Below are 21,552 nucleotides of genomic sequence, written 5' to 3' on the forward strand. Positions count from 1 at the left end.
CTCCTTTTGAACTTTTCCATTGGTAGGTAAATCATCATCACCATTTATTTATAGAGCGCCACCGATTCCGCAGCGCTGTACAGAAAACTCATCAGTCCCTGCCCCATAGGAGCTTACAATCTAAGTTCCCTAGCATACACACACACACAGACAGAGAGATAGAGAGATGAGGGTCAATTTTGATAGCAGCCAATTAACCTACCAGTATGTTTTTGGAGTGTGAGAGTAAACCGGAGCACCCGGAGGAAACCCACACAAACACAGGGAGGACATACAAACTCCTCACAGATAAGGCCATGGTCGTAAATAGTATTTCTCTTCCATCTGGGCCAGCCTTATTTCCTCAAATCTTACTACCATTATGACACACTAAAGAAGAATGCCCGAATAGAACATTTGGCAGAAATTTTGGCTTTCCAGGCCTTGAATCTGGAGGGCGCCTCCATGCCCGGAAATATTACATATGTGGGATGTACTAAAAGGATGATCACAGAAAAGGATGATCAGGATGATTACCTGCAGGTCATCTCCACAACACTGGGTGTCAGAATTTTGCACAGTACAAGAAACATACAGCTTTTAACTATAGATAAGAATAAACTAAAAACTCTAATTTACAATATAAAGTACATTATCCCACATATATATATATATATATATATATATATATATATATATATATATATATATATATATATATATTTGTTGTGTCTGGAACAGGCATATTATAATAAAGGAATATAGCTAATTGTATTTATAACACACCTTAGTGTAATATTATACTGTAGTGATATATTATTTGCTCTCTCTCTCTCATTGGAAATGTAATTATAGATTAAATGTAAGTGTTTTTATTTTGTTTTTCCCCAGTGCCTTACAACTGTCAGCATGCACATGAGCACTTGTAGTGTCACAAGTCTGAACATTTCCTGATGGGGACACCATTAAAAGTAAAGTGTTGACATATCATAAAAATATACATATGGCCCCACTGCTGATAGTAAGGCACTGTAAAAAAAACCATTAAAAATAATTACATTTATGCTATAATTATATTTGGACCACTAATTTATTCTTAAAATAAGTTGTTCCCAGTAAGAAAATTCATAATCATTTTTGCTCCTCTACAACCAAAAGATAGTTTATTGAAACTTTCATTGTGCCTCTTCCTGTTATATTAACATTGGCCTAGAGTGTAACAGTGATGTGTTTGCCATCTCTCCTATAGAAAGCAACGTGTTTTATCTGGAGCTTTTTAATTCAATCTCGAGCGAGTTTGCAAAATCGTAGCGTCATACATTTTGCGATTTGTATAGCTAGAGTGGGAGAAAATACGGACTGCGATTTGTAGCGTTTTTGAGAATGGTGATTTTGAAAGAAACACATCTTAGGCGATTTTACATCAAAACGCTGTTTAATAAATCAGTGACTTTAAACGCGCCTAAGAAAATCGCACATTGATACCATCATCCCCCAGGAGTAAAAAGGGGGCAGCCCTTGTTATTTAAGGCCACCTACCCCTTCAGCGGGACCCTTGTACCCCCACCGATACTAGAATGCAACTGCAACTCCCACAGAGCAGTTGTCTTTGAACAGCAGGGCTTTCTACAGGTGAACAAACCCTTTAATACATTTAAGAACACAAATACTTTAGTAAATATTTAAGTATCTGACCAGAAGCGTCCTGTTGACATAGAAACAGCGCAGCTCTCATTGTATAGGGCTTGAATCCAATATTACTGCTGAATGAATTGGAGCTTAACTGACCCAGTGTAGCCAGGAACTTTCTTTTTAGTTTGTCGAGAGTCTGATTACCGTATTATATTCAATATTCATCTCCTGCTTATCTGAATAAAGTGGGTGGGGATAGATTACACCTGCAGATGGTCGGATCATTAGAATGTTTACGACAGCACAATATTTCGGAAGAGGAGAGTGCTGATCTTGTAGGAGGATAAGGGAGTATCATGATGTGAGGGGGGAAGGGAGGCCACAGAGTAGTGATATGAGGCTCTGGTGAAATCGGTGCAGGAAGATTGTGGTGTCAAACGGACTTCTGTATTAAAATAAAACCCTACATCCGATTTGTTTTTATTTTAATTTTAGATGTATTTACAATGTAAAGCAAAATACTATGTAAATACTGTAAACCATATAAATAAGTTAACATAATATAGCCTTTATTTTATATCTAAAGAGTAATAAATAAAATAACCTAAGAACTATATCAACCATCCAAAATGTTCTAGTTTATAGAATTGTATCAATATTATTCCCAAATAGCTGCAACCTTTTCCCCTGGGCAAAGTGTGTTCAATCTCAAAAGCTAAAGGGGCCTGTAAGTCAGAAGCTGCTTTTCTGTAACTGAGGAGATGGTCTTTAACTTGTCCTCTTCTAATGAAATAAAACACCTCATTTAATGCTTCTGAGGTCATCCATAACAATTGCAATTATTTGACCATGATCACCTTCATCTAACATCTTTGTAAGTTTCTATTAATTACCAAACATTACGGGAAGTGATTGGCTGTATTTTGTGTGTCATTTAGGAGGAAAGTATACACACTGTGGTAGTTGATATTGATACAGAGATTGAAGGAGAGTGCGTCCATTATGGAGGAAGACAATCCTACAGGTATTAGTACAGGTGAGTAATAGTTACTAGTTACAGAAAAGATTCACATATTCTGTTTCTGTCGTCACATCCTGTCCTTGTGTATTACCAGACAAGAGATCTGACCCAAGGTGGAGTCAGGAGCCATCAGCCCCTATTAGACTCCTGTTCTCCTCCTCACATCATGTCACTGTGTGTTACCAGACAAGAGATCTGACCAGTCTCCTCACACACTCTCTGGTGTTTCTCATACATCAGGAGCCATCAGCCCCTATTAGACTCCTGTTCTCCTCCTCACATCATGTCACTGTGTGTTACCAGACAAGAGATCTGACCAGTCTCCTCCACACACTCTCTGGTGTTTCTCATACATCAGGAGACATCAGCCCCTATTAGACTCCTGTTCTCCTCCTCACATCATGTCACTGTGTGTTACCAGACAAGAGATCTGACCAGTCTCCTCCACACATCATGTCACTGTGTGTTACCAGACAAGAGATCTGACCAGTCTCCTCCACACACTCTCTGGTGTTTCTCATACATCAGGAGACATCAGCCCCTATTAGACTCCTGTTCTCCTCCTCCCATCATGTCACTGTGTGTTACCAGACAAGAGATCTGACTCATGTGCAGTGATTTTTCTCAAGCTTAGTTGTATACTTGGGGTTGAACCGACATTGTACTCAGCAAGCAAGAGGCTGATTTCTCATACTAAAAAAATGTGACTTAGCAGTAGTGTGTGAATGTTCTAACTGTCAATACTTCTCTCTTATGACCCACATGTTTCCCAGTGCAATAGTCGTGGCCTAAATTATTGGAACCCTTCATCTTTTTTTTCATATAACTCACAATTCTCTCTAAGCATTAGGTGAAATTAACAAGTATTTGGTCTCAACAATTTTTCTTCTATTAATATTCCAGACCTTTGTTTTTTATTATTCTGAATTTAATCCTGTAGTCCAGCTTTGTACGGTTTGGCAGTTGATCGAGGTGATTTCTCCACCATTTGAACAATCCTTCTCTGCAATCGTCGATCAAGGAGATACCTCTGTTTCCAGGGAGGTTGGCTATACTGCCATGGGCCTTTAAACGTACTAATAACATTACATACAGTGCAATCGAGAACATCAATGTTTCTGGAGATTGATCTGTATCCTTGTAGCGATGGTCTATGCTTGACTATAATCTCTTGTCTCAGACAATTCTCTGGCTTTCTTTCTCCATGCTCATTGCAGTACACACAGTGCACAAAACATGAGAATGAGTCGTTTTCACTATTCAAGCTCGTTTAATGAATGATTTTTATGATTAAATTCATAGCAGAACGTGGGTCTGCTATAAAAGGCAAAGAGCAAACATGGAACATCTCACGCAAGACACTGCTAAAACCTTAATTCATGCACTTATCTCCCGCATTGACTATTGCAATTCCCTCCTTACTGGTCTTTCCAAAAACAGACTCAAACCCCTACAATCTATTTTGCATGCTGCGGCAAAACTGATTTTCCTTGCAAATCGCTATTCCTCTGTTGAATCACTCCTGTATGTCTCTACACTGGCTGCCTGTCTTCTACCGAATCAAATATAAAATACTTTTACTAACCTACAAGGCCATCAACAAAGCTGCACCAACATACATCTCCTCTCTTGTCTCAAAATATCTCCCAACTCGGCAACTCCGTTCTGCAAAAGATCTGTGTCTCTCATCCACCCTCATTACATCCTCCCATTCCCGGTTACAGGACTTTTTTTGGGCTGCACCCACTCTATGGAACTCTCCCTCGCACAATAAGACTCTCCTCTGGTCTACAAACTTTCAAGCGTTCTCTGAAAACCTAACTATTCAGACAAGCTTATAATATTCCTCAACCACCCTCTTAACCTCACTACCTTTAGCCTGTTACCACCTGTTACACAATTTCACACAAGACAACTACCCCCTGACCAACATTGTTGTGTGACAGGATCATTTAGCTTATGAGTCACTTTTACCTTTGCAGTCTGGCTGGGCCAAGATGCAAAATGTATACTTAACCTCATGTGTCAATCTCCCATTGTCCCATAGATTGTAAGCTTGCGAGCAGGGCCTTCTCACCTCTTTGTCTGTTTTACCCGGTTTGTTTATTATGTTTGTCCCAATTGTAAAGCGCTATGGAATATGTTGGCACTATATAAATAAATGATGATGATGAACTGGCAAGTTCGTAGTGAGAGAGGTGTGACTGACTCAAGCACAAGGAATGATTCAAGGTTAAGAAAGAAAGCTGAGAGGCGCATTCAGGAATATAGCCAGGTCAGATACCAAAAGGGCGATCAGTAGAGTTTATAATCTCACTTAAATTGATCAGCAGCTCAACAGAAAATGGAATCCTTGATCAAGCACAGACGCTATGTCTGTGTTTATTATAGAGAGTTAGAGTGGCCACAGGAGGAACAAATGTTTAAATAATAATTATTGGTTACTGTCAAAGTCCCTGCAGGGGTGTTCCTCCTTATTATGCCCTGTGGGAGTCTTTCAGTGTCCCATCCCCACTCCCCGGTATACATATACTAGTCATCATGCTCTTTGTCCTGCAGCCTCTAAGGATCATTTACGAAGCTGTAGAAATATCGCTTTACAGCCATGGAATCTCATCATATTTGGGCAGACTAGATGGGCCCAGTGGTTCCTATCTGCTGTCAAATTCTGTGTTTGTTTTTTGAGCAAATGCACCTTTTAATATGAGAAACGCATCAATTAGCACGTTATGGCAGCTTCATCAGGATTTACAAAAGTGAAACGCCCAGTTACCCCAAGATGTTCAGAGTGTTCTTTTCTGCATGCAGTTTAGACACACATGTACCTTGTATTACTCCCACATACAAAAATTAGATTTCCCGTTACAGGACACTATATTAACATATTCTTGAAGGGGTAAAAAATACTCATTTAGGCCCCTTTTCTTGCAGCAGTACTCAATTTTTACACATCTTTGGCAGATATTTGTCTATACTTTTAAAGAGATGCCTTTTACAGCAACCAGACTCGCTGTTATATGGCAAAGTGTGTTTTTATGCATACAAATCACAATGTGATCAGAACATTGAAACACCAAAAAATTGAGAAACGCTTAAGAGAGTCCCAATTTATCCTAAAATACTGCTTGTTTGCTTGTTTGAGTTTCATTTATCAGTTGTAATAAACCAGGGTTTGGAATTTGAAGTAACATCTGTACTTTTTCCATCATGCATCGGGCAGTGTAGTCCCGCTAATGGTTGCACGGTGCATTTGCTGGGGAGTGATTCCCAAACCAGGAAGTGAGAGTATCTATGTATAAAAAGACAAACTGGTGCATTTGGACAAAAATTAAATGCGCTACGTATTCTGTAGCTAGTAACTTAACCTTAGTATGTGAGGGATGTTGTAACTTAAAGCAGAAGGAGACGTACAGTAGACATGGTAGTAAAATAATATGTTTTTACATTGCAAGTATCTGTTGTAAAAATAACTTGTCTACTACAAACATTCATATTTACACATATATGTTATTTCCAGGATATGGACACAACAGCAGAAATACCTCAAGGTGTCAACATTTTTTATCTCCAGAATGTGAAATTGAAGATAATGACATCAGAACTGATTCTCGAAGAGAAGACATCATTACCCAAAATATACAACCAGTGCTTCCCAGTGCAGATATATCATCTGATTCCTCTAAACCCAATGGACATTTGCCTGATAACTTAGATATTGTTACATATAAAACAGTTAATATAGGTGAAGAAAGTCTTGTTTGTTCTGAATGTGGAAAATGTTTTACCCAAAATGCAAAACTTATGAATCACCTGAGAATTCACACCAGTGAAAAGCCATTTTCATGTTCAGAATGTGGGAAATGTTTTACCCGAAATGCAAAACTTATGAATCATCTGAGAATTCACACTGGTGAGAAACAATTTTCATGCACTGAATGTGAGAAATGTTTTCTGGATAAATCAAGTCTTGTCAAACATCAGAGGATTCATACAGGTGAAAAGCCATTTTCATGTTCAGAATGTGGGAAATGTTTTACACAGAATTCATCTCTTATTGAACATCAAAGAATCCACACAAATGAAAGGCCATTTTCATGTTCAGAATGTAGCAAATGTTTTACAACAAAATCCAATCTTGTTAAACATAGGAGAATTCACACTGGAGAAAAACCATTTCCATGTTCTAATTGTGGGAAATGTTTTGCAAATAAATCAAGTCTTATTGAACATAAATACATTCACGCAGGTAAAAAGTCATTTTCATGCTCGGAGTGCGCAAAATGCTTCATGCAGAAATCATACATTGTTAAACACATGAGAATTCACACTGGTGAGAAACCATTTTCATGCACTGAATGTGGGAAATGTTTTACAGATAAATCAGGTTTTCTCAAACATCAGAAGATTCATACGGGTGAAAAGCCATTTTCTTGCTCTGAATGTGGGACATCATTTACACAAAAATTAGCTCTAGTTCAACATCAGAGAATTCACACTGGCGAGAAGCCATTTTCATGCTCTGAATGTGGTAAATGTTTTACAGATAAATCAAGTTTTCTCAAACATTAGAAGATTCATACAGGTGAAAAGCCATTTTCATGCTCTGAATGTGCAACATCATTTACACTAAAATCTACTCTAGTTAAACATCAGAGAATTCACACTGGCGAGAAGCCATTTTCATGCTCTGAATGTGGTAAATGTTTTACCCAGAAATCAGCTCTCATATATCATCATAGAAGTCACACAGGTGAAAAAGCATTTACATGTTCGTATTGTGGAAATTCTTTTGCACACAAACATAGTCTTGTTAAACATCAGAGGATTATACACATTTATGCAGGTGAAACACGTTTGAATTATTTGTAAATGGAAACTATTTAATCTAATGAACAAATTTAGTGAAACATAAGTTAATTCTTCACCCCTTTGTCAGTCACTGAATTAATCTTGTCAACTATGTATTCTATTTTAAGTCTTGCAATGTTTAATAAAAGTTGCAAAATAAGAAAAAAAATTGTCATGTCTCAGGAAATAACATAGCACAACCCATGTAAATAACAGCTTAGCACTCATGATATTTCATATGATGCATCATTGGTTTCACCAGGAATAAGTTTCTATTTCTATGTTTTCGCAGTTCCATTGAATTGTGTTTGTGTGTGTTATATATTATATGCATGCCCTCTTGGAGCTTCATTATTTCCTTGGTTTGCAACGATTGGTTTATTTTGACATTTCTGATCCAAACAGAACCCTTTCTCATTGGAATAAACTAACACATGAATAACACTGAAATTAAGTCCCACTCCTTTCTTTTATAATCTAAGTTTATTTCAGTATGTTGCCTTTTACTTTTCCAGATGGAGTGTTAGGTCCAAAGTGTACAGTGGTTTTATAGTTCATGTATATACGTCGTTCCTGCATTACTTATACCTGGTTTCTCTGTATATTGATTGCACTTAACACATTTTTGTGGACACCCCTATGATAACGAGGGCGGAAATCCATGAGCACAGTGCTAATATTTTTTCATGGAAAGCCATTCCTTGATTTCAAATTGAGTATATTTTCCAATTGGAATACCATCTAACTAACTTGGACACACATTTTGGGAAGGAGAGGGAATCTAACATGTATCATGTATAACCTGCCAACAACTGCAAAGTAACCTAAGACATTTTCATATCATGAAAATTTGTTTCTTCTTGTGAGGGACATTTTTACACATGATCAATGGGAGTAATGGATGTCTTTGAAATGTATATTAGGTCCTTTGATGAAGGCCCAGAGATTATTGCAATGGGCAGTAAACAATGGCTAAGGATTAAATGCCTTTTTATAATCTTTGTGTCTTCGGTCCGCGGATGTGTATTCCAGGCGCATTCTTGAAGCCGTATTATTTGATGGCATTTCCCTTTTTGGAGCACAATTGGACCAGCTCCTATCACAGACTACAGGGGAAAAAAAGCTCCTTTTTTCCAGTTTCCCAGACCAAACCTAAACATCCCAGGTTTCGGTCCTTTCGCTCCTTCAGCATATCTCCTGGTTCTGAGCTTGCGCTGGTCTCAGCAAGCACTAGTAGCCATACACTGCTAGGGTATGCTGAGGTTGTAGAACTTTAAGTGCCAGCATACACATGGCTGCCAGAGCCTGCTGGTACTTCTAGTGCCAGATTACTTATTTTCTGTGATAATTTATAGTGGCCAGAATGTAATTTTTACATAAAAAAAAAAACTTAATCACATTGTATATTTTAGAGTTTCTTTCAAAAATTTCCTTTTCTAAAGTTCCTTGCAGATTTGCTTGATTTAGTTTTATTTATTTGAGTAATTGGTTTACTGTTTCAAATGCTACGTGTTTCATATGTGATGGCATTCTTCCTTAGAGCAAATCATGGATCTTTCTTAATAAGTTTTACTTACGTTTAAAAAAAAGTTTTTCAATTGGTTACATGTTTTTCAAGATGTAAGTGAACACTATGGGGCAGGGAATTGAATCTGCCGATATATCCATTGTATTAATCACTTGTTATTTACTATTTTTTATCATTTTCTGTGAGGAGTAGGTGAAAAATAACAGGTTTAGAACTGACGATAGTGGCACATCAAAAAATAAATAAACAGAGTCTTGTCCACGATAACAGGATACAAAACAATAACGCTATGCAAGTGTATAAATAATAAATACCAGGAAAATCTAGGGAATAAGTAGACAAAATGTGAGCTGAATAATAGTAACAGACAGGCCCAAGGAAACACAGGAACAAAACACGGATAAGCAGATTGTCAAATCACTGGAATATAGGATTAGGATGACTAGAACACTAATAGCAGGATGTCCAACAAAACAAAGCACAGTTCCAAGGAAACAACAATCAATCACCAGCAGGGTGCAACCTTTGGAGCTGGTATATAAAGTCAGTGCGGAAGGTGTAGGTGATCAATCCAGGGAAGGAGGTTAACTCCTGCAGGTGAGCTGAAAATAGTCCAAAGGTACACAAGAGCAGCACCTCTGGTAAAACAGGTGTACTGCAGTGTTAATACAAAACCGCAACATTCTGACACCGCTGGATTATTTTACATTACTGTGTAAGTGATCTATAAAAGTTATAGGGCTTTTTCCTTTTTGTTTTTTCTTATCACTAATAAATTGATAAAGGGCACAATGATATTTAGAGTGAGTGCAAAGTAATGTGCTTTTATGTGATCATTACCCTCACTATGAGTCTATTATTATTATTATTGTTTATTTGTAGGGCGCCACAAGGTTTCCGCAGCGCCGCATAGCTATAGATTAAATATTAGTATCACAATAGCAGCAAAAAAATTAAATGTATCTTACTTGTAGTCTACAAAAAGATCTAACACATAAACTCTTGTAGGAGGTAAGCACGCTTCATACTTTATTTAGACATTTTTACGGTACATCCAAACATAAGAACACTAAAATACACTGTGCATCAGTTTAGTTCCTTTTTTAAAAAAAATATATTACCTCCTACAAATGTGGTATGAACTGTCTGGTGGGGCTCATGGGCAGTTTTTCCTGCATCTTTTCTTGTTTTTCTCTTACAAAATTAAAAAAAAAAAAGTTGTTACCCTATGATGAAAGCAATAACAATGCATTCAGATTGCCTCTTTTGCTATGAAATAAAGTATTTCTTATCAGTGTGAAATCCCGGGCCTGATTCATGCTTGGACGTAAGTCCTATTGCATGTCGTATCTTGAAATAGCTCTATGCATACTCAGTAACGGAACGTTCGACAATAAAGGCAATTGCATGCAATTCACAAATTACACTTATGCACTTATGATTACCAATGACTTAAAGGTCGGAACAGGGGAGGGAGTGAGCGGATGAATGTCGACAATGTACAGTAACGGCATGCGGATGCCTGTGTCGGATTCAAGTCCTGTGTTTCTGTAAAATACGTATAACCTACAGGGCAGGTGTATGTGCCGACTGATAGTGATGATTGTCATGGCATAGTCTTTGTATTAAAAAAACAAAAAAGGTAGGAACGAAAACGTGTATACTTTATAAATCTATTGTTTGTAGATTACACATAAAAATATCATTATTTATGTATTTAATGTAATATATATATATATAATTCAAATCCATATTTTTATTATTGATTATATTGTTAATGTTCTTTTTTTTTTTATAATTATTTTTCTTTTTCTAATGTCTTCTGATGTGGCGCTTATGTGTATTTTGCAGTCTGTTTTGTCTGTCTACATACAAAGTTTAGGCAGAGTGTACTTCCATCCAGATTCAAATAGAAACGCAACTTTAGATTGTTTGGATTTGAATACAGTCAGAACTATGCCCCAGTTCTGTGCTCTTTTTTAAAACGCAAGTGGCGTGCAAGTTGCATCTGAAATTGGGCCCCCCATGTTTAAAACATTTTTTAATGTCAGTTAAACATTTCTCACTTTCAAGTCATCAAAAAATGTCCTTTGCATGGTTAACTTTCTGATGTCTAACAAGATAGGTATTGGTAGTAAAACATTTTTCACAATCAGAACATGAAAATGGTTTTGCTCCTATGTGAAGTCTCTGATGTCTAACAAGGTGTAAGTTCACTCTAAAACATTCTCCACAATCAGAACACAAAAATGGTTTATCTCCAGTGTGAGTTTTCTGGTGTTTCACAAGATGTGCTTTCACCCTAAAACATTTGCCACATTCAGAACACAAAAAAGGCTTCTCTCCTGTGTGAATTCTCTGATGTATATAAAATTCAGATTTTTGTCTAAAGCATTTCCCACATTGCATACACTCCAGTGGTTTTTCGCCTGTGTGAATTTTCTGATGTCTAATAAGATGAGCATTAATATAAAAACATTTCCCGCATTCAGAGCATGAATATGGTTTCTCGCCTGTGTGAATCCTTTGATGTCTAACAAGACTTGCTCTTTGAGTAAAACATTTCCCACATTCAGAGCATGAAAAAGGTTTCTCTCCTGTGTGGACTCTACGATGCAGAACAAACTCTGACTTTGATTTAAAACATTTCCCACATTCAGGACATGAAAATGGCTTCTCTCCTGTGTGAATTCTCTGGTGTATATCAAAATCAGATTTATTTCTAAAACATTTACCACATTCAGAACATGAAAATGGCTTCTCTCCAATGTGAGTTTTCTGATGGTCCTGAACATATGACTTACAAGCAAAACATTTCCCACATTCAGGACAGGAATACAGTTTATCTACTGTGTGAATTTTCTTATGCTTGTGAAGATTTTTCTTGCATGAAAATTTTTTCCCACATTCAGGACATAAAAATAGTTTTTCAGTAGTGTGGATTCTTTGATGTGCAATGAAACGTGTGTTGCTGGTAAAACATTTCCCACAGTCAGAACATATATACTGTTTCTCTATAGTGTAAACTTGTCCATTTGTCCTAGAGTCAGACAATGTATCTGCATTATGATCTTTGACATTTGGAACAATGCTGGTGGTTGCTTGAAGCCTATTTCGAATATCATTTTCTTCAGAGCCTGAATAGAAAGTAAAACATTGAGCTTTGTCAGATAAATTACTAGTGTACATCATACAAAAATATGCAGCAATAAGCATTCAAACAGGATACATAAACTATGTTACCATACACATTTTATGTATGCATGAAAATATTCCCTGGTACACACTATTCTTGGTAAAATGAATTGTCTATGAAGGATAACAAGACACAACCCTCTCTTGATTCCTGATTTGGGGTTTGGAGAATTGACGGTCCATTAGTTGTAGTAAAGTTAGGCTAAATATGGATATTGGAACCAACAGGAAGGCTGGTTTAATTTCCTCACAGAAAGACTATGTAAAGTGAGCTTTCTCCAGTCAGTACATGTGTTATTCACACTTTCATTCAAACGTATGAAAAATCACAGATGCCCAGAAGATAGCTGACTTCATGCAGACATAAATAAAGGTGAAAATATAATAAACTATACAGCTATAAATGTAAACTGTTTATATGGCTGTTCAGATAACATTTCTTATAAGTTAATGTACAGTTGTCTGTAGGCAAAAAACATTAATTAGTGTTTTCATACAGGCTAGTTAATATTCTGCCTACTGTTAACCATTCATGTTTAATATTTATCTAATGCTAAGTAATCCTATCTATATTGAACATGAAAAAAGTATTTTAAAACAATGGGGCCTATTTAACAAGCTCCTAATCCCTCGAAAACAGCAGTTTTAAATATCCCCTCTATTAATAACTGGGGATCGCAGCCGATATCAGAGATATGGGATATAGGTTTCTATGGGTACTGCTATTTTTCATGATTTAACAAAATTTGAAAAGCAGAGATTTTCGGAACTTGCGCCCGATGGCTAACCATAGTGACCATAGAGAAGTTACCATAGAGAAGTGACCATAGAGAAGTGACCATAGAGAAGATAGAATATAGGTACTCTTGTGTGTTCTCAGGGACAGCAGTCTATCGTGACTGCTGTCCCGGCAGAACACTTTTAATAAATGCTCATCTTTAATTCCTTATAATTGCGATAAGGAATAAAAATGATTGTGTCATAAATGTGCTAGCTAATAAATATGCCCCAATACGTTTGATTAAACACAATTAAATAATAAAAAAAAACACAATTTTAAAATACTATTATACATGTGTGTTGGTTCAACCAGATAGTGTGTGAAAAACAGGAAATCCTGTTGAATAATGCAATCTCTTCCTCTTTATGTCTTCCTCAATATAGCAAGATGAGGTATCTACAGGTATATATATCTATAGGTCAAGGGATGTAAAAAAAATCTCTTTATTGGCTACATTACCAGCCGTACTCCCAGTGTAAGTACCACAAATCCATGTATTTGAGGATAGAAAGTTTTCCTCATTAGTCTGTAGTGAGGAGGGGATAGAATAAGAGATTGTTATAGTGACTGGATATGTGAATATTTTCTGTATTTAATATTTACTACTCACCTGTACTTATATCTATGGGAGTTTCCTCCTCCTTAACCTTCACACACACATTATCTCCCTCAGTTGCAGGGTCAATATCAACTACCACAATATTTAGGTGTTCCTCCTATATAACAAACAACATAGGTTAATAAATAAAAAAAAAAACAAGATGAAACACCAACGCTCACATATTAATCTGTACAATCTAAAATAAACATTAATGAGAAAAAATTATATATATATATGTGTGTGTGTATATATATATACCGCTCCCAAAAACTAGGTGCCTATCTCTCTTTCTCTAATATAGAATAATGGAAGCATAAAAATAATCTATTAAAAAAACATATAAGTCAAGTTCAGAAGTACTTAATTGTTCAAAAAAGACTTCTTATTTATTTAATATGTCATCTCAAAAAACAAATACGCCATTATACATAAAAGTTGGTCAACATCAATCAGTGAGGTCTGATATCATTACGTCAGTGTTCATTAATAATAACTAATAGGTGTATATTATAAGGAGTAATGCGCCACCTACTGTTAATTATTACATATATTAAATGTAACCTCAGATTTCTGTTATCAGTATAAAAGCATTCTGCCTCCAGCCTTATATGGTCACAAATTTCCTTGGGAACTTCTAATATCCATATAATTTACAGTAGGGCATGCATCATCATATAATAATATAGGTATAATAAAGCGCTCACTCAGATCCTGGTTTTCTCTTCCTGAAAGAGAAAATATGTCACTTGGTTTTAACTGGATAACCTAGAGGTCTGCCAAAAGGGGTATCCAGGTTTTCTGCTTTAAAAAAAGTTATTATTTCACCATAGGATACTTTCTAATGCTGGTAAACTGGATGTCATATTACAGTTTCCTGTTTAAGTAAACGCTACTATATCAATAATATTATCTGGAATGACATCACTGCTAAAGGAAATTGCGCCTTATGGTCTGGCTTGTGGATATTATGTAATAGCAAGGTAACTTTGAACTAATATTTCACAACTTGCAAAACAATCAGTGAGGCGGTCTGGGATGGTGTACAAATATTATTATCCAGGTGTCTATGAATGTTGACATGAGGATTGTTTATTATAATAAGGATGTTTGAATCTCGTGTCTACATAATATAGTATATTCTCTTTTATTACAATTACACTCTCCAAACAGTAACTCCACGGACATTAAAGAATCATATCCTTTTACTTATTATTACACATCATCCCAGTCCTAGTTGTCAAAGTAACCTTGTAGCACTGTTGCTTTAGTGTATCATTGGTACTAAGGAGGGGGACCCTTATACCATGGGGAACATTCTAATATTTATTTGCCTTAGAGTTATTGGTCAAGGAAAATAATACTAGTGGGGATATCTGAAACGCCAATTGTTAATAGATATTGGACATTGTATTTGTCAAATAAGGAACAACAAACAAAATATATTAATATTTCTATTTAGAAAGAAGGTCTTTATATATAGTGTTCTCTTTTTATAATGCTATTCTCATTCGTTTCCACTATGAGATTTATATTTTACTTTTATGAATCATCCGTTTTTATGATAATAACAAAAGGTACAGTTGCAATCTCCCTATTAAACCATTTCTACGGTGATGTAAGGATAAGTAGTTTTTCTGTTTGCCAATACACCCTAAAAAGAGTGACTTAGCGCTGTCTAAGAATCATATGAATTTGATTGTATTTCACATATTTTTCACTAAGTGGTACATGTTCCACTTGTTGTTTTTACCCTCCACTTTATTCAAATCCTCCCCTATTATGCCTGATAACTCAATACAAGGGGGACGGAATGTAAACAAGTTTGGATATGTCATTCATTTGGAGCAGACGCGGCTCCCCGCCGCTTGCCGGCTTCTCACTTCCGGGTCCGTGACATCATACGTGACGTGTGATCTGACGTATGTTTGGCCGTATAGCCTTAGTCATGGGAATTCGTCCCAAAGCCTTACAAAGTGACCAGAAGCCTTCATTGCTGGAAACAAGAACTCAGGGCTGTGGAGTTAGAGTTGCATCCTTCTCCACAATTCCAGACATTGGTTAATGTTCATACATCATATACAGGTTGTACTGTCCACATATAGTGGCTCAACAACGTTTTAAGTGGCTTAATATTGCTGTTTCCATTTTTTTTGTCCACCACCTATACCAGTGGATCCCAAACTTTCTTAGTTCAAGGCACCCTTAGGGTCTCCATAATTTTTTCAAGGCACCCCTAAGCCAAAATAATTGCCAAGTAATCACCCGCCTTGCTTACCACCAGCCCTGGCCACGGTACCCCAGGGAGATCACCATGGCACCCCAGGGAGCCACGGCACCCAGTTTGGGAACCACTGGCCTATACATATCTAATTAAGGAATTAAATATTTCCATACATCAGGAACCTTATTGGTCACCAGAGGCGTAAATAACAATCACTGGGTTCCAGACCTCCCATCTCTCCGAGTCACTCTCCAGCTCAGGTCATTGTTAATGCTGCATCCACTCTGATGGACCAGTGTCCATCAGGTGTGTATAACTGTACATACATTTTTGTTGTCACTAATTGGAGCCAATTCTGGTTGCTCTTGCAATAAATCAAAAGCATCCAGACTGAAGTCCACAGAAGCACATGTTTTCATACAGGCCATTATCAGACACTCCTGTTAGGAGTTGTATCTCTTACAGGTACTGAAGAGTTGGTGTAAAATATGCAGGATCTTGCTTCCTACTTCAAGGACAAGATTGACAAGATCAGACTAGAAATGGTATCCTCTTCCTCAACAAGCCATCAGCTCATTTCCTTCCCTCTACCCTCTGACACCCTTTCTTCATTTGACCCCACAAATGAAGAGGAAATTTCTACGCTCTTCTTATCTTCCTACTCTACCTCCTGTCCTCTTGATCCTATTCCCTCGCAAATTGGTAGATCCCTGTCTTCTGTGCTCATTTCACCTCTAACTCAAATCTGTAATCTCTCACTCTCTACTGGCATCTTTCCATCACTATACAAGCATGCAGTGATTACTCCTATTCTAAAAAAACAAAACTCCGACCCAAACTCTCTCTCAAATTACCGTCCCATCTCTCAGCTCCCTTGCCCCTCCAAGCTTCTAGAGAGACTTGCCTACACTCGCCTCGCACGCTTTCTTTCCGCAAACAACCTGTTGGATCCTCTTCAGTCTGGCTTTCGTTCTCAACACTCCACAGAGACTGCGCTGACCAAGGTTGTTAATGATCTGATCACTGCTAAGACTGAACGCCATTACTCTCTCCTAATTCTCCTTGATCTCTCGGCTGCATTTGACACCGTTGACCACTCTCTTCTCATACAAACGCTGCAATCCCTAGGTCTTCAAGACACAGTTCTATCCTGGTTCTCATCTTACCTCTCTAATCGCTCTTTCACTGTTAATTTCTCTGGAGCCACCTCTGCTCCGCTTCCCCTATCAGTTGGAGTACCACAAGGCTCGGTGCTAGGTCCCCTGCTGTTCTCTATCTATACCGCTTCTCTTGGAAATCTAATAAGTTCCTTTGGCTTTCAGTATCATCTCTATGCGGATAATACCCAAATCTATCTATCCTCTCCTGATAGCTCGACATCTGTGTTGTCCCGTGTAACTGACTGTCTTTCTGCCATTTCATCTTGGATGTCCTCTCGTCAACTCAAACTTAATCTTTCTAAAACAGAGTTAATAATATTCCCACCCGCCAACAAGAGCATACCTGACATTTCTATCTCTGTTGATAACATGACCATAAATCCCACCCCACAAGCTCGCTGCCTAGGTGTAATCCTTGATTCACGCCTATCCTTTGTTCCCCACATTGACTCTATATCTAAATCATGTTACATACATCTAAAGAACATTTCCAGAATCCGCACATATCTCACACAAGACACTGCTAAAACCTTAATTCATGCACTAATCATCTCCCGCATTGACTATTGCAATTCCCTCCTTACTGGTCTTCCCAAAAACAGACTCAAACCCCTAAAATCTATTTTGCATGCTTCGGCAAGACTGATTTTCCTTGCAAATAGCTATTCCTCTGTTGAATCACTCTGTATGTCTCTACACTGGCTGCCTGTCTTCTACCGAATCCAATATAAAATACTTTTACTAACCTACAAGGCCATCAACAAAGCTGCACCAACATACATCTCCTCTCTTGTCTCAAAATATCTCCCAACTCGGCAACTCCGTTCTGCAAAAGATCTGCGTCTCTCATCCACCCTCATTACATCCTCCCATTCCCGGTTACAGGACTTTTTTCGGGCTGCACCCACTCTATGGAATTCTCTCCCTCGCACAATAAGACTCTCCTCTGGTCTACAAACTTTCAAGCGTTCTCTGAAAACCTACCTATTCAGACAAGCTTATAATATTCCTCAACCACCATCTTAACCTCACTACCTTTAGCCTGTTACACAATTTCACACAAGACAACTACCCCCGGACCAACATTGTTGTGTGACAGGATCATTAAGCTTATGAGTCACCCTACCTTTGCAGTCTGGCAGGGCCAAGATGCAAAATGTATACTTAACCTCATGTGTCAATCTCCCATTGTCCCATAGATTGTAAGCTTGCGAGCAGGGCCTTCTCACCTCTTTGTCTGTTTTACCCAGTTTGTTTATTAGTTTATTACGTTTGTCCCCAATTGTAAAGCGCTACGGAATATGTTGATGCTATATAAATAAATGATGATGATGATGATGATGATGATGACTATCTAGCAGCCTCTAATTGGCTGAATGTGCTTTAACACCTTCAGCTGAGAGTACATAAATCATTATCATTGCACTATATTATAGGCGCTGGTTTAGTGTTCTTAATTTTTTATTGTTATCATAATAGTCGTGTAGTGGTACTAATAGATCACTATAGCTGCACTCCTTTGACCTCTCAATCTAAATAATTATATATAATAATATACATCCTGTCCATATTTGACCAAAAGAAACAAATAAATAGAAAATGAAATAAAGTTATATACTGCTGATACCTTCATATGTGTGATCAGGTTCAGATCTTCCTCTGCACAATCCTGTGAATAATGAGGACTGGGACTTCTCTCTGGTGTACTCCAGTTACTGGATCCATCTGCAAGGACACACGCAGTGACTGCATGCAATGTTTATATAGGCACGTCTCTCTTTAAGAGACCCCCTTATGATTGCTGCTCATCCACTAATCCCCTGATTTGTCCTCTCTTTCAAAGACAACTTGTGTGGAATTTCCGTGTGGTCTGGGATTATTCTATCTGTTCCTCTTGCACTCCATCTGGCCCAGACACGTAGATCATTAGGGAGAGGAGTGAAGGAGGACAGGAACCACATGTGACAATGATCAGTTCATGGCTACTGTTAAAGTAACCAATAAGAAGCAGATTCCAGCAATGATGCAGGCATCTTTCTCCATCCTACTTGGCTCATTGTCCCCCATACGCTGGTTCTAAGCTGAATTAGCATTTTTTTGGGACATACTACATAATAGGGATTGCTTACTGTATATTTATTTGCATTCAGTTTAATTGCACTGGGAAGCATTCTATATATTGGACATTGTAAACACTATCGGGGGTGTGGCATGGCCAAAAGAGGCGCAGCCTAAAAAAACGAAAGCTTTGCACGTTACAATCTGTCTACTTTTAGAGAATGGTAACCCTACAATCTCTCCCACCTCCTCACCAGGTAACATACACTTTACACAACATGAGCCCTGTCCTGATCGCTTAGAGACTTAATAGGGCGAGAAGTTGCCTTTAAATTTACTGCATCCTGTAGCTGATGTGTAAAAACAAAAAGCCTGCAACATCACGGGGAAAAGGGGTCATGGCTTGGTTCCTGGTTGATAATCCATTACACCAAAATGAAACCCAAAGTAATTAAACCGAACTATCCTAAGGTTTCAACCCACTGAACATGGCAGAATCTCATGTAATTTTTCATGGCTCATTGAATGACCAATCACTAACTTACAGCTGTTCTCCCTGACACAAGCAGGTTACAGTAGTTAGCTTTGCCTGACACCTGCACATATATCTGCTCTTTAACTGGCAGTCACGAGGTGTAAATGTGTGACTAGTGGTAAAGTGGTAAAGGATGATAAGGGTGTATGCAAAAGTTATGGCTCCTTCTTTACATATTGGATGCTAATTCTTTGACAACAGAGCACAAAGCAGTGAGTAGCTTCATCTTACTGGAACCTCTGCTTGGAGGTCATTCGCTGTTTGATGTTTTAGTGATTTTGAAAATCTCACAACAGTGCTCTTGGTATCCTCCAACCATGTACATGTTACTCTGTCCTGAGAGAAATTGGGAGCACAAGCACCTCCTGGCCTCTAATCAAGGTAGCCCATCAGAGGGTTTGTCACTCCTCCCTCTGGAATAGAACAGATAAACTTGATCTTAGGCAAAATGGGACTGATCCATCCTCTTGATGTATTAGAAACACCAGGGAGTGTGGGGGAAGACTGGTCAGATCTCTTGTCTGGTAACACACAGTGACATGATGTGAGGAGGAGAACAGGGGTCTAATAGGGGCTGATGTCTCCTGATGTATGAGATACACCAGAGAGTGTGTGGAGGAGACTGGTCAGATCTCTTGTCTGGTAACACACAGTGACATGATGTGAGGAGGAGAACAGGAGTCTAATAGGGGCTGATGTCTCCTGATGTATGAGAAACACCAGAGAGTGTGTGGGGGGAGACTGGTCAGATCTGTTGTCTGGTAACACACAGTGATATGATGTGAGGAGGAGAACAGGAGTCTAATAGGGGCTGATGTCTCCTGATGTATGAGAAACACCAGAGTGTGTGGAGGAGACTGGTCAGATCTCTTGTCTGGTAACACACAGTGATATGATGTGAGGAGGAGAACAGGAGTCTAATAGGGGCTGATGTCTCCTGATGTATGAGATACACCAGAGAGTGTGTGGAGGAGACTGGTCAGATCTCTTGTCTGGTAACACACAGTGACATGATGTGAGGAGGAGAACATGAGTCTAATAGGGGCTGATGTCTCCTGATGTATGAGAAACACCAGAGAGTGTGTGGAGGAGACTGGTCAGATCTCTTGTCTGGTAACACACAGTGACATGATGTGAGGAGGAGAACAGGAGTCTAATAGGGGCTGATGGCTCCTGATGTATGAGAAACACCAGAGAGTGTGTGGAGGAGACTGGTCAGATCTCTTGTCTGGTAACACACAGTGATATGATGTGAGGAGGAGAACAGGAGTCTAATAGGGGCTGATGTCTCCTGATGTATGAGAAACACCAGAGAGTGTGTGGAGGAGACTGGTCAGATCTCCTGTCTGGTAACACACAGTGATATGATGTGAGGAGGAGAACAGAAGTCTAATAGGGGCTGATGGCTCCTGATGTATGAGAAACACCAGAGAGTGTGTGGAGGAGACTGGTCAGATCTCTTGTCTGGTAACACACAGTGATATGATGTGAGGAGGAGAACAGGAGTCTAATAGGGGCTGATGTCTCCTGATGTATGAGAAACACCAGAGAGTGTGTGGAGGAGACTGGTCAGATCTCTTGTCTGGTAACACACAGTGATATGATGTGAGGAGGAGAACAGGAGTCTAATAGGGGCTGATGTCTCCTGATGTATGAGATACACCAGAGAGTGTGTGGGGGAGACTGGTCAGATCTCTTGTCTGGTAACACACAGTGACATGATGTGAGGAGGAGAACAGGAATCTAATAGGGGCTGATGTCTCCTGATGTATAAGAAACACCAGAGAGTGTGTGGAGGAGACTGGTCAGATCTCTTGTCTGGTAACACACAGTGACATGATGTGAGGAGGAGAACAGGAGTCTAATAGGGGCTGATGTCTCCTGATGTATAAGAAACACTAGAGAGTGTGTGGAGGAGACTGGTCAGATCTCTTGTCTGGTAACACACAGTGACATGATGTGAGGAGGAGAATAGGAGTCTAATAGGGGCTGA

At 38.4% G+C, this 21,552-nt stretch overlaps 2 protein-coding genes across 2 annotated transcripts in view; one reads left to right on the forward strand and one right to left on the reverse strand.

The window, feature by feature from the left end:
* Positions 1–6,153: 6,153 nt before the first annotated feature.
* On the forward strand, positions 6,154–7,548 carry LOC142159966 (uncharacterized). The gene has a single exon (XM_075214877.1). The coding sequence runs from the start codon at positions 6,434–6,436 to the stop codon at positions 7,199–7,201; it is 768 nt and encodes a 255-aa protein (XP_075070978.1). The 5' UTR covers positions 6,154–6,433; the 3' UTR covers positions 7,202–7,548.
* Positions 7,549–10,739: 3,191 nt separating this feature from the next.
* LOC142160610 (uncharacterized) overlaps positions 10,740–21,552 on the reverse strand; it is a 48,420-nt gene continuing 37,607 nt past the window's right edge. The window contains exons 10-12 of the mRNA XM_075215474.1: positions 18,594–18,691; positions 13,595–13,700; positions 10,740–12,145 (exon numbers count right to left, since the gene is read on the reverse strand). Of these exons, the coding sequence (XP_075071575.1) occupies positions 11,085–12,145; positions 13,595–13,700; positions 18,594–18,691 (1,265 nt within the window). The 3' untranslated portion in view covers positions 10,740–11,084. The remainder of the gene's footprint in view (positions 12,146–13,594; positions 13,701–18,593; positions 18,692–21,552) is intronic.

Source organism: Mixophyes fleayi, chromosome 6 (genome assembly GCF_038048845.1).
Source record: "Mixophyes fleayi isolate aMixFle1 chromosome 6, aMixFle1.hap1, whole genome shotgun sequence".
NCBI lineage: Eukaryota > Metazoa > Chordata > Amphibia > Anura > Limnodynastidae > Mixophyes > Mixophyes fleayi.

Excerpts from the sequence above, each read along its gene's own strand:
- LOC142159966 (XM_075214877.1), top strand. The coding sequence starts at position 6,434 with ATGAATCACCTGAGAATTCACACCAGTGAAAAGCCATTTTCATGTTCA.